The sequence below is a fragment of the Echiichthys vipera genome (genome assembly GCF_963691815.1).
Source record: "Echiichthys vipera genome assembly, chromosome: 12".
Lineage (NCBI taxonomy): Eukaryota > Metazoa > Chordata > Actinopteri > Perciformes > Trachinidae > Echiichthys > Echiichthys vipera.
This window is the reverse complement of record NC_139837.1, coordinates 5,343,983-5,358,108: the sequence shown is the minus strand read 5'-3', so window position 1 is coordinate 5,358,108 and position 14,126 is coordinate 5,343,983. Positions and strand designations below refer to the sequence as shown.

Sequence of the window (14,126 nt, the reverse complement as noted above, 5' to 3'; positions counted from 1 at the left end):
AAGATTCACGTGGGAACACATGCTCTCAGGTCTAATGGGTACATAGCGTGCAGTGCAAAGAAACTGAAACTTGTTGCTCCAACAGACAAAACAAAGAACGGAGTAAACAAAGAGCAAAGCCAGGTAAAGCCTCCCCTTTTACAGGAATGCCATTGTTGCAGATCTCTGCCCTTTGAAGCACTGCTTCAGTAGTCACGAGTCTCCTCCAAGTTTCAAACCATAGCCCCCCCCCCTTCAGCCCTATGCAAGTCAAAGCCAATCAGATTTAGGGGGGATGAGTCACAGCCAATCGGAAGTTAGTCCCCACACTAGCCGCACCCCTGTCCAGCTGATAGTAAACAAATGGGAGGTCCATGTGCCTGAATGTTCCCTCTCTTCTGTTTTGCAGTCAGAGTTGTGATCAGACATGTGAGAGCAGAGCGAGAGAAGTAAAACAGGGTGAAAGGAGGGTAAAGGGTGGGATGAACCACTTGTACTGTGTTGCAGGAACAGTCTGCTACCTTCATGTGGAAATACTGTGGCACGGGTGGGGTTGCACTGAGTCTAATTTGCCCTAAACCCTCTAGAACATGCATCTGCAGGTTTAGCTCCATTATGTGATGTGAAGCTTGAACATAACTAGAACGCAAAAGGTGAAATTAAATCCTAAGTTTGAGCAGGCAGCTTACGTCTTCCCTACAGCTCCACCCTGCCCCCCTTCGCTTCTTGACTTTCAGGGACAGTGGGTCTGCATCAGCTTGTTTTGCCTTCCTGTTCCACGGCAAAGAGTTTCTGTCTCCACCCCCAGTTTCTCTCTCTGACTGACTTGTGTTTACTACAACAAGAAAGCTTGCCAGCCCATTTGTATGGCCTGTCACCGACAAAGACTTTGCCCCAAGAGCGCATGTTTTTCCATTACTTCAACCAGAATGTAAACTGCAGTGACTCATAGTTCAGGTTCCATGATGCAAACATGGCTTTTGTTTGGAAACTTGAGCATGACGTTGCTGATAGAGAAATACAACAGTTATGAACAGAATAATTTATTGACTTAGATAACAGAGCACACAATTAGACTATAAATAGATACACAACTGATCCTGTCAAATGAATGCACATATTCACATATTCGGACAATAGTTGATCTAAAAGCAGCATTCCTGAAGGCACAGAGACATTGACTGGTTCCTGTTGCAGCACAATGAGAATTTACAGCCGACTTTTTCATCAGATCAGAGACATTTTGCCCCTTTTCTTTGGTCCTGAAATGCGAATGAATCCTGCATGACTTTAACACAAACATCATTTCCACTTCAGTTTCCATGGTGACGACTCCTACGCAGGTTCAGCTGCTCATTTTGAGAACGCACACGCTGCCCGCCCAGTGTTTTCTAAAGAAAGACACGTATTGTACACACATAATGCATACCACGCATTCACACACACCTTCTCTCCAAGGACTCTCCCGTGTCAGAATTCACAGGAATGTTGGGCATAGTTTCATTACAGCATTCCTGTCCTGCCCTTCCAGGTAAGAGTTGGGGTGTGGACATTTCGTTCACTGCTACTCCTCCTGTTATTGACTGTCACACTCCTCAAAAACATTGTGAGCAGCCAAACACAAATGACATAAGCTTAGATTTGGTTTTACTGACAATGTAAAAACAACGTGGCTTGGATGTAAATCTGCTTTTTCTGTCTGTATCTTTTGCACAAAGCCGTTTTTGTAAACTGGTCTCCACTGTTTCACCAGTCGCTGAAAGGGAGTCCTTGGTTCCTGACTGCTATTTCAGTCAGGATAACCCGTCCCAGTCCAATCCAAGCGGCCCCTGCATGAGCAACAATGGATCCTTCAGTTCATCAGTAGCTGAACCCAGAAAGCTCCTGTGTTTGTTGGTTTATGCGGGTGCCAGACCCTTCAGCGTTCCTGCAGGACCAGTTCAGGCACCCACTGATCATGGCGTCGACTCTCCTGGCAGTAGGTCCCCACCTCTTGTAGCCGGCAGTGGTCAGCCTGGGGATTCTGCACAGGAAAACAAACACAACATCAAACTCATGTTCAGGCTTAAAAGGTGAATTTTGGTCTGCAGAAAGCTAGAACTGAAATCACAAGGAAAAGTTGAAAAGTTCCAGAAAGTGCAATAAAAGTTCACTGAAAAAATGCCAAGAATATGAAGCAACATTTCAGCTACAGCCCTGCGTGAAAATAATCTTTAATAATTCCACTTTGGCCTTTCCAGTTACATAAAGGGGGCTGTTGTGCTGAGTCAACATACCGTAACCAGCATGCAGTGGATGTCTCTGTGCTCTTCCTGGTTCCTGTTGGCGTCCACAGCACCCAGTAGCTGCTGGAGCCGCTGAACTCCTGAGACTCGCAGGATGGTAATGCCATTGTCGCAGCAGAAGGACTGAAGCAGGGTGAAGTGGATCTGCAGTGCCACATCGTCTGCAGCGTCTCCATCGTCAGCTGCCAGAACGCACAGGACTACGCCGTCTGGGTCTCTGAGGAGGATGGAAGAAAATGAGACAACGATGAATTTAAGGTCCTGGTGTGTTACAAACATTACAGGCATTGTGTAGCTAAACTTTAATAGTTTCAACTCACGCATTAAGAAGTTTGGCTGACTCATAAATGCCAACGGTCAGGCAGTCTTGCTTCTGAGCAGTCACCAGCAGCTCCTCCAGAGCCAAACCTACAGACTGCATCCTGAAAGGGGAAGACAGAACAATTAACATTTTGTATTCTGCAATTAAAAAAAAGAAACCAACACTGGCCATGTCATACAACTGCTGCAGTTCTTAAATCAATGGCCAAATATTGTATTAATCCCTTTCATTTTGTAACAGATAAAAAGCTATGAGAAGTTACTGATATATTCTGCAGTCCCATCAGTTTCTGCAGTCCCATTGCATGTGGATGGCTGTGATAAGGTAAACAACACTTAGATTTTAAGCCCTATACTATAATAAACTATACAGGTGTGTGTATGTTCCACGCAGAGCATGCCACATAGAATAGTCGAGTGCAATCAAGGCTTAAAATATGAATAATGAGGGTATATGAGTTTTTCAAACTCATGATTAATGCATCAACTTTAAAAGTTGCATGTCTCTGTGTGTTGTCAGACGAGATATGACGTATTTGGTGCTGCAAATATACGCACTCGTGCAGAGATCTTAAATCCAGGCTCACGATGTGTGATTTAACCTAATCAACCTCGGCAGTTCAGACATTTGAAATGATCAAAGGACGAGAAGCATTCCTGCCCAGCACATGATGTCCATCCACATGGCTCAGGCACCAGTAACGCTCCAGCCAAATCTGACAAAGTGCAGAAAACCGAGCAACAAATCTCACCTGTTCTCGATGGATCCGAAGCTCTCCTCTGGAATCATGTTTACAAGTTTGTTTGTTGTTGTTTTTTTTTTAATAAAATGAATCCCCGTGAGTGAAGCGTGACAGTAATCCAAAGGGCTCAATATTCCCTCGGCGCGTCTGTGCAGGAGCGTTACCAGCGTTTGTTTGTTGGCAACGCTGCGTCATCGCACTCTTTATAGCGCGGCTGAGAGGAGGGCGGAACCGAAACTACTCCAGTTTTGCAATTGGCTCCAAAGATATTCAGCTTCTGTCTTTGTCATGTGCTCTGGAGGTTTGTTTGTTGGTTACACTGGGTGATTATTTTACACGCAACATAAAAGGACATTTGCTTCGTCACTGTGACTTGGTGATCCATGTGGATATTACAGTGTATAATAAAACACATGCAAAACCTGTGTACGTGCATAGGGACTATATATGCGTAAAACATAATGATTTCAAGGAATTTCATCGATTAAAATCGACCAAACCATATTTTGAGCTGTGCAGACGCAGTTGGGAAACATGACATAACAACAAGTTTCTATAACTGGACACCAGTCACTATGAAATTATGACTGACATCTTGTGGCTGACTGAGGGAAAGAAACAACTCAAAGTCATGTTACATATTGAAGTATTGTGCAAACAATAACCTTCATGCATTTATTTCCATTTGCACAAGCAAAAATGTGACACTAGTGTTTAATACTGGATACAACTACACATGCAATTTTATCAAGAAGCCCAAGAAAGCAAATTAAAAGGTCATTAAATGAAAAGAATTGGTCAAAAAAAGCAGTAAACAGCACGTGGTTAAAAGCATAGTAACCCAAATACCAGCAGAAAGTACCAGTCATCATTTGGTAGTAGCTCTGGAGCTGCGGTCGCATCACATTGTAGGAGCCATGTCTTTTTATTGTAGGCATGTCATTATTTTTGTAAGATATATCTTGCAGTATTATTTTGGACACTTAGTGGTGGTAATTAGATACACAGGGGTGTTTGTAGGGGCATAGGTGACAGGAAAGACAGGGCACAGGAAGAGGGAGTGCAAACAGTTCTCACTAGACCAGCAACGAGCTATAACTCGCAGAATTGGTAAAAGCTGGTAAGTTCATCTCTTTGTACGTACTTACACATGCTCTTTGTCAGCATATGAACTTTACTACGTGTTATTTTGGATGGTGTTTTTTCTTTTGGGGGGGGGGGGGGGTCTTACTCGGCACTTTAAGGACTTCTCATCAGTGTTTGCTTCAGAGTCAGAATATGTTCTTGATCTTGAAAAGGGCAAAATAATATCTACATAAAGCCAATTCATAGCATATCTGGAGTTTTTGATTATATCACATGATGATTTACGCCATCTCGTGATGCCTCAGAATTTAAAATAACAGCAACATGGTGCCCCTTGATTACTCTGCAGAAGAGGGAAACTAAATGTAAACAGTGTCCGCACAGGCTATGGATTACCATAACGCAAACCTGTTTTGGGGTATCCTGACCCTGCGTGATTCTTTTGTCTTTAGTTGCATTTATTTTAATATATTTTATCAAGAGACTCATTGGCTTAATTTCATGAGATTTGGGAAATGCTGATGTTCTGTCTTTCAAACAATGTTATGTTTAATACGTTCTGATAAAACTGGGCGGATATGATCACTGGATCTGTAGAGCTCCAACTGATCAGTCCCCTCCTGGTCCTCGGGAACCTGGTTCTCAAAGAAGCTGTCTGAGTAGTTCAGCATCTGCTTCACAGCAGTCAGCAGCAGGATGTCAGTGTCCTGGTCCAGCTCCAGCTCCTGGCTGTAGTTCTTCACCGGCAGCACACAGGACAAGGGGATGCCCAGAGACTCACTCAACTCCCGGGCCTGAAAGACAGCAAAAGAAATGTGCATGGATTAAGTTTTCAATATCAACAAGTTATCAGCTTCATAATTATGAGCCCTTGAGCATCTTAACATGATCATCTTACTTTATGCAGCGTAGCTGGCGCTGAAACACGGCAATGTGTTACCTCGGCAACACCGGGAAGTTAGTGAAGTTGTCATATTGATTTCTAATTTTTTTTTATTATATTATTATGTTTACATAAATGTGTGATGAAACCTAAATGCGGTTTAATAAATAGTTCTGCTGTAAAAATGTATTGAAATGTTTTTTAATTAAAATAGTGTGAGAGGTCACTTCCTGTCCAAATGATGTCGGACGTGAGCCTAAGTTGTAAGTGAGAGACGAGAGGTAAAGAGATGAGAGAAAACTGTCTACTACTGGCTAAGCAGGCGTACACGGTAATGATTCTGAAGAATGAAACCTGTGTACCCATGTATAAGAAACTAATCTGTGAAAATAATAAATGTAAAATGTGATTTATTTTGTGACAGTTTTCACGGTGTTCGTAACTTTGTGGAGAGAATGAAGTGGTTGTGGGCATCAGTAAGAAGCATGGATCATTCAACCAGGGTAGATACATGTAGGTCATTGGTATATGGCTGTTAAATATACCTTCCTCTGGATGTAAACACTGCGATAGACATTCTTTATGTCTTCTTCCACCAGCGGACAGGCCTCGTCTACTTTGGTCATCAGAAGAATCTGAGGAATTCCTATAACAGAGAAGGGGAAATGGAGAGAGATCAGAAGCAAAAACCAGACTGAAGTGAAAGCTTACTGACTTCTAAGTCAGTTACAGCAGCAAGAGAAATATAATAAACAAACATATATCAAATATTAAGACTATGCAGATATTCTCTGGTGGAAACATTCTGCTATTATATTGCTGACCCAGCTGGTTGGTCTTTTTCCGGATGCCAGCAAACTTGTCCAGCATTTTTTGGGTGAGGAGAGAGACCTTGCAGGTGTCAATCGCATAAACAACACAGTGAATCTTGTCACTCAGAGTCGCTTGCTTCTTAAAGCCAGGAGAGCCCGCCTGGAGCGGAGCTGAGGGACTAAACTGAGGAACAAATGAAGAAGAGACAGTTTAGTGTGCTATTCATCGCGCAATAAAGCATCTTTCCACTAAATCAGTTACAAGAAGCTGCAGGTTATTGCAGTTTTATAGGAGACCTGGTAGCGATCATTTATGTGACCCTTGCAGATGTTGACAAAGTCGTCAATGTCCAAACCAGCGTCGGCGTTTTCCTCCAGCCCCATTGTGTCACACAGGATCAGAGGAACAGCTCCACCGCGTTTCCCTGCCTTGATGGTGTAGGTGCGGAACTGCAGTGGAGACGGGGACATGTCATAAAGCGGACAGACTGTGTAATCACAGCATGTAGAATCAGTTTTATATTCATATTATAAGCATTTGAGAAATAGAAAGCTTCAAATTTTGTATGAAATGTAACAGACAGATTTAGTTTTTTCAATGTTTTTGTTGCAGGTCACAATCTGTCTTTCTGTAACTTAGTTCTGTAGGAAATGCTGCTACATTTTTAACACTGTTATCACTTATCGCTCCTTATCACTTATTTAGTTTGTACTTATTTCAAAATGCTGCTAAACTGCACGCTGCGTATTGTTGTATATTGTATGAACCTATGCTTAACCACAATGTCTGTTGCACTCTGTCACACTTAGTTATTGTTGATTTATTTTACGTTAGCTTTATTTTGATTTGATTTATGTTTTTATGCTTATTGTCACTCTGATCCTTTCCCACCTTTGTATTGAAACTGTTGCACAATAATTTCCCTCGGATAAACAAAGCTTCTTGAATCTTGAATCTTGAATCTTTCCTGATTAGGCTACAGCAAACAAAAAGGACACACTACAGTATCTGTTAGGGCTATTGTGATAACTCCACAATACAATACGTGTCACAATACAGAGGTCATGATTCTAAACATGTGGCAGTACGCAATACATATTTCATGATAATGAGAATTTCCTACACAGAATGTTCTTTATGATTCTGCACAACAGCACAACTAATGCATCAAGGCCCAGAGAGAAACTAAAAGTAGAATAAAACATTCTGTTTCTAATCCCAGAGTTATTCATGAATGCAAATAGAATATTCTCACATTGGTAAACTTAAGATGCTGCAATGAATGCACGTTTAAAATTGAGACATGTGCCGTTTGTGCGATGTGGATTACCCTGGCTCCACCTACTGGCTTTACTGTGCACTGTACGAGGAGATGCTTCTTTTTCAAAACTGCCGTCACAGCATTTGATAACGTGTATCCGCAAGGAATGCATCATGATATATTGCTGTATTGATGTTTTATTTGTTCTTTAGCACAGCCATAGTATCTGCAGAGTATCAGAAAGACTCAAACTTGTGGCAGTACCTGAGTGGTCACACTTTTCCCAGCTGTACCAGCAATGGCCTGGGATGTCATGTTGCCTCGAAACACTGAGTTGATGGAGTTGAAGAAGCTCGACTTGCCGGCCCCAACGGGTCCCACCAACAACACCCGGGCTTCATGAGCTGTTTTGATGTCAGGCTCATAGCTCTGAATGTCCTTTATCAATTGCTGCTTCCTCCTGGAGGGAACACAAATGATAGACACAACATTTACATTTCAAATAGCTGCTAATAGCTGCAGACGATTATAGTTCAATGGGTATGTTCAAAACAGAAAGTTTGAAAACTTCCTGTCACATCCAAATGTCACAGGGTGCACACGCTGGAGAACACCTCAACGTCACCGTCTGGCACGCTGCTGCCTCTGCCAAGGACAGGTGCAGACTGCAGCGTATCATACGTTCTGCAGAAAAGGTGATTGGCTGCAACCTCCCTTCTCTCCCAGAACTCTACTCTTCCAGGACCCTGAGGAGAGCAGGGAGGATAGCTGCTGATCCCTCCCACCCTGGACACTACCTGTTTGAACCTCTCCCCTCTGACCGGAGGCTGCGGCCCATCAGGACCAAAACCTCCCGCCACAAGAACAGTTTCTTCCCCTCTGCCATCAGGCTTTGGATCTCTGTTAAAGACACTTAACTGTCATGCGTTATATTAACGTACCCAAATATCAGGTGTTATATTAACACCCCCCCCCCTTTTTTTTTTTTCAATGGACACTTTAACTCTCACACTACCACCTGCACTGGTCATACAAATACAGTCACTTATATTTCATGTATATAATTCAATGCCATATGTTTAGTTTAGTTTAGTTTAGTTTGAAGTGAAGGAGTTCAAGTACCTCGGGATCATGTTCACGAGTGAGGGGACGATGGAGCATGAGTTTGGCCGGAGATTAGGAGCAGCGGGGGCGGTGTTGCAGTCGCTCTACCGCACCGTTGTGACGAAAAGAGAGCTGAGCCGGAAGGCAAAGCTCTCGATCTACCGGTCAATCTTCGTTCCTACCCTCACCTATGGTCATGAAAGTTGGGTCATGACCGAAAGAACGAGGTCGCGAGTACAAGCGGCCGAAATGGGTTTCCTCAGGAGGGGGGCTGGAGTCTCCCTTAGAGATAGGGTGAGAAGTTCAGCATCCGTGAGGAACTCGGAGTAGAGCCGCTGCTCCTTTGCGTTGAAAGGAGCCAGTTGAGGTGGTTCGGGCATCTAGTAAGGATGCCCCCTGGGCGCCTCCCTAGGGAGGTGTTCCAGGCACGTCCAGCTGGGAGGAGGCCTCGGGGAAGACCCAGGACCAGGTGGAGAGATTAGATCTCCACACTGGCCTGGGAACGCCTCGGGATCCCCCAGTTAGAGTTGGTTAATGTGGCCCGGGAAAGGGAAGTTTGGGGTCCCCTGCTAAAGCTGCTGACCCCGCGACCCGACCCCGGATAAGCGGATGAAGATGAGATGAGATGAGATGAGATGTTTAGTTTGCTTGTGTTCATGATTATATTTATGTAGGCACTGTCAAATCAAGTCAAATTCCTTGCAATGAAAATTGTCTGGCAATAAACCTGATTCTGATTCTGATTCTGATTCTGATCACTGCAGAAGGTGAGATGTTTAACCACTGGAGGGCAACAAAAACAAGACTTTTACTTTTTATATCCGGCTGTTAAGTCTGACGTAACACCCTTTCAAAATAAGATTTCTGGGTCCAAATGCTCCGTTGAAACAAAACAGACACAAAGGTCAAACATGTGAACCATTATATCACCTCTTTCGTCTGTTAAACACCTTTTTAAATGATGAGAAAGAGGTAAAATGACAATTACGTTGTTTTTTAAAAACTCAGATCTGTTCAAACAACGGGGAACATGGCACTGCGGCGTTGTAGAAATGAAAGGCTTGGACCCGGGAATCATATTTTGAAAGGGCGTTAAGTCACGACTTAACAGCCGGATTGAAGTTAGGTTTTACCATTTACTTGAGTCACAACTTTTTATATATATATTCGCTACATACTCAGCAGTCCACTCGATGATCCTCCAGGGTTTGGCAAGGAAATCTCCCAAGCCTGCAATTGGAAAATATATTCATTGTAACATGATGGCTTTTGTTATTTTAACTTTTAAAATGCATTCACTGCAGTCCACTTAAATAAAACAATGTGTTTCAGAGTTCAATTGCATATTACATACTTTAAAGATTTTCTGAAAGCATGTGGATAGAAAATAGTCCTAGAATAATACACCTTCAACTCGATACACTTCAAATTCAGTGAGTTTCAAGTCCCCTCCGTGCATCGCTGCAGGCTGAAAGGTGAAGCTTGTCCCAGGGATGGACTGGAACTCAGGTTTGTCATCGTGCAGGAACACCAAAGCACCATAATTTGGACCAGTGGCTCCATCCGTGAAAGCAGGTTGTCCGCTGATTCCTGCCACTCTCAGTGGATTGCTTCCACCTGGGCCGATGCCGTAGAGGAAGGCCTCTCCATCACTGACGCCCGCTCCGCTCTGAGTGTAGTCTTTAGAGGTGTAAGCCCCAAAGACGAATCCAGCGGCGTTGTAGGCGACGATGATAGTGGGCCCCTGTTTGTCACAGCGGCTGTGGAAAGCAGCAGCGGTGAAGCAGTGGACGCTGGCTTTGTAGAGCAGGTGGAGTCTGACATGACCGAGGAGCGAGAGCAGCTTCTTCTGCTGATCGAATGACAGGCTGGATGTGACCACAGACATGATGGAGGGTAGACAGTCCAAACAGACCTGAGGATCCACCACAGTGTGATCAGATATTATGGCAGAGTTTTCTAATAAGGTGTACTTCCCCTTCCTAAACACGACATGTGAAATATGATTAGTAAGTATGATGTGAAAAATCACATGCAACTACGTATGAAATGTGTTCAACGTGTGAAATCTGTTTCAAATTGCACACACTGTTGCATACCTGTTTCACTTAAACAAGCGTCTACCATCTGTTCTCCTGTAGTATATTATTTATTGACTGTAGCATTTATATCCTGCACATCTACTTGCACTCAAACTACCGTACAGTGTTGTATTTTTAACTGTATATATCATATATGTACTGTATTTATTACTCTTTGCACTTCTGGTTAGACCCTACTTAATTGCGTTGCCCGTGCTGCACTTGTAATGACAATGAATTGATCTAATCTAATCTAATCTAATCTAATCTAATCTAATCTAATCTAATCTAATCTAATCTAATCTAATCTAATCAAAATGTGATGTCTCAAAGCACATACAACAGTTTAAAGGGAAGACCATTATGAAGTTTCTGCATTAAAAATGTTACTTCAGTGCAGATTAAAGGCTATATTCAGGCTAAAAAATGGCAATACACACACACACACACACACACACACACACACACACATATATATATATATATATATATATATATATATATATATATATATATATACAGTATATAGCCTGCATGTACTTGCTTTTACAATAGGCATACTACTGCATTGCTTCACATCGTTTTAAAACACAGCCATCTCACAACTGTTAACTTTTAAAACGATGATGGGGGGAAATAGAAAAGGCATCAAAGAGAAAGCGAAAGTAATCCCTCGTGGGTTGAACCGCTGATCGATAGGTGGATTACTTAATACTCCGATCATTCATTCATTCATTAACATTTATATATAACAGAGAGTCCTGGTCAAGAAAGCAGCATAAACACTTACAAGTTTCCAATAAAATAATAAAAAATAAACACGTCAGTGCTCAGAAACACTGACTCGTAAAGCAGCATGATTCAAATAATAGCATAATAAAAAGTGGACCTCCAACAGACATGTTTGACTTGCATAGAGTCGGTGTCGCAGTTCAATGTCATCAAACTCACCCGCAGCAGGATGAATGAGGCGATACTGTGTCAGTGTCAGTGGGTTTCTGCGCGACAATGAGGCAAAAGCGAAACTACCTTTGAAATCCCGGATCTTTCACAAACACAAGTGAAACCGTTTGAATCACGCCAAGGTCGTCAGGGGCTTTCCAAAGACAATACCCGGGCGCTCTGTAATGGAGATGTTGGAGATTTTTATTATTATTATTATCTTTATTGTTTCATGTTCATGGGAGTTGACCTCTTTTGGTCACACTTGTGGAATAAGTGCACCTACTGTGATTATTTACTTTATTTAAAAGTAAAAGTACACACGTTTTGTCAGTGGTGTGTATTTAAAAGAAAATCTATGCTCATTATGCAAAAAGGCCTCATTCAGAGTGTTACATTACTGGACTATTGTTACTGACATGTTGTCAAAGCAGAGTCCATTAAAACTACTTGGGTATATTCTGTAACAATGCGTATTTTATGAACTGATCGTGTATTTTAGCATTGTTTGTATTGTTCTATAAATTATAGCAAACTGTAAGTACAGTAGGTACAGCTGTGTTATAAATGCATTGAGTAGAAGCATAAAATACCTCAAAATTGCAGTATTTAGTTGCTTTCACTAGTGTTTTTTTAATTTGTGATATGTGTTTGTCGTAACATTTTCATGGTGTCCTTTCGGCATATTTAATAGGAGCCTATATCTAAAAAATAATATATTTTGGAATCAGCCTGAGCTGGACATGATAAAGAAAATGTTTCTTTAAATAAGAAATTTGCGTTTCCGCGACTCTAAACAGACACTTTTGAATGGTGATGCACATTCTTTATTCATACATTAACCCACACATTTTGACATTGTTACTGTACGCACCTACAGACAATTACAAAGTGAAAGGTTCTCCATGTTTATCCCACCATCCCGCTCTCCCACAATGCTTTGCTCTCTGTCCTCATGAATATCATGAGTGAAACAACATACAGTACATACAGTATTTTATACATGCGGGACACAAACACATAGTTACTATTCACTTCGCTACTGTGGAGTTCAAGTAACTGTCACCTATGATTACAGATCTAGTTCAGCCTTCTGATGCCAATAAATCATGTAGTGTGGCCTTTTGGAGAAAAGTGTGATAAAACAGAAAGGAAATAGGATGGTACAAATAAGTGATGAAGGTTCAGCAGTGCATGTTCTTACTTGCAAATGTCTTTCGGATACTTTAGAGGTACTGAACCTTTTTTTTTCCTTCTGTATTTGAGGTACGGGGTGATGTCATGCTTTGGTATTGAGGGATCTCTAGATGCCAAATTCACATTTGTGTGCATGGATCCTTTTAGGACATGGGTGTCAAAGTCAAGGCCCGGGGGCCGGACCTGGCCCTCGAATGAATGATCTTGGCCCCCTGGATGATATCTGATTAGTATTAGAACCGGCCCGCACGCCACAGCCGCCTGCTGGCCCCCAATGATGGCTAAACGGAAGGAGGACGATGAGCACAGGGTGTTTGAAGCTCGGTGGGAGGCAGAGCACATGTTCACAAAGCTGTGTGTCTTTATCTTGATATTAAGGAACACATTTTATTTTTGAAGGACATTTTCTTTTTTGCTGTTTGCCTGTTGATAAATGTTTTCACCTGAAATTACTGACAGAGCCGTACAAAAATATTGGATTATTCATTTAATTATGAAATAAAATAAGGTACCCTGTGTTAGGTCTTGGTTCAACAGGTTGTATGCAATCATTTTAATATGTTTTAATAACCATTGGACCAGTCCGGCCCTCGGATTGTAGCAAATGAGTTTTTTTGGCCCTCTGATGTGTTTGACTTTGACATCCCTGTTTTAGGACAACAGAGATAATAAGTTTATGATTCATTTACATTTCACCAGGATTTGACATCCGTTCTTTGACATCCTGTCTGGGACAAAAGGAAATAAAGGGGAACAATGTACAGACAGGTCTGAAGAGATTGGGATGTAATCTATTACATTAGATATACACTCTGAAAATACACTCAGAGGCCAGTTCGTTTAGTTGTGTTGAGAGCGTAAGCAGTTGTATATTTCCAGAAAAAGATCCTTGAAATAACTGCTCCGTTCATTAGTCATTTATTATTTTAATGCTACTCTTTATATATATGTCAAATTGAACGCTGTAATGCCAGGAATTAATTGGAATAATGAGCTGCACACTGCATTGTTTTCGCATCACTAAATTAAATTAATAATACTTTTAAAAATTCCAAGAAACCTCCTAGGAAATAATGAAAAAAAGATTTCTAAAAAGTAGACGTTATTGTGTACTGTAGCTGATTTAATTACAGCAATTCAGTCGCATGATTTTTGATAACTTCAGGATTACTTTGTCCTAAATATAAATAGACCCTGGTTTTTAATTTATTCATATGTACAGAGTACAACGTGACTAGACCATGGTTTTATTCTGTGAAAAATATTTGTCTACAGTTATAATAATAATAAAAATAATAATATTTTAGTAAGATAACAAGGCAACATCTATTTCTACAAAAGTATTTGCTGCCTAATTCCTGATTAGTATGATTTTATGCACTTCTAATGGTTACAACTACAGTACCATTCTCAATGAGATGATTGCTGTAA

General features: G+C 41.5%; 2 protein-coding genes across 2 annotated transcripts; both read right to left on the bottom strand.

Moving 5' to 3' along the window:
• Positions 1 to 1,023: 1,023 nt before the first annotated feature.
• LOC310954343 (growth arrest and DNA damage-inducible protein GADD45 beta-like) lies at positions 1,024 to 3,485 on the bottom strand. The gene is made up of 4 exons (XM_083923762.1): positions 3,338 to 3,485; positions 2,585 to 2,686; positions 2,256 to 2,481; positions 1,024 to 2,002 (listed from the first exon to the last, which is right to left on the bottom strand). Exons 1-4 carry the CDS (start codon positions 3,373 to 3,375, stop codon positions 1,898 to 1,900), a joined length of 471 nt encoding a protein of 156 aa, XP_083779888.1. The 5' UTR covers positions 3,376 to 3,485; the 3' UTR covers positions 1,024 to 1,897.
• A 518-nt stretch (positions 3,486 to 4,003) lies between these two features.
• LOC310954335 (interferon-induced protein 44-like) lies at positions 4,004 to 11,546 on the bottom strand. Its single transcript, XM_083923751.1, has 8 exons — positions 11,508 to 11,546; positions 9,883 to 10,390; positions 9,654 to 9,705; positions 7,636 to 7,831; positions 6,407 to 6,559; positions 6,122 to 6,293; positions 5,843 to 5,943; positions 4,004 to 5,208 (listed from the first exon to the last, which is right to left on the bottom strand). Exons 2-8 carry the CDS (start codon positions 10,361 to 10,363, stop codon positions 4,948 to 4,950), a joined length of 1,416 nt encoding a protein of 471 aa, XP_083779877.1. The 5' UTR covers positions 10,364 to 10,390; positions 11,508 to 11,546; the 3' UTR covers positions 4,004 to 4,947.
• Between the last annotated feature and the right edge of the window lie 2,580 nt (positions 11,547 to 14,126).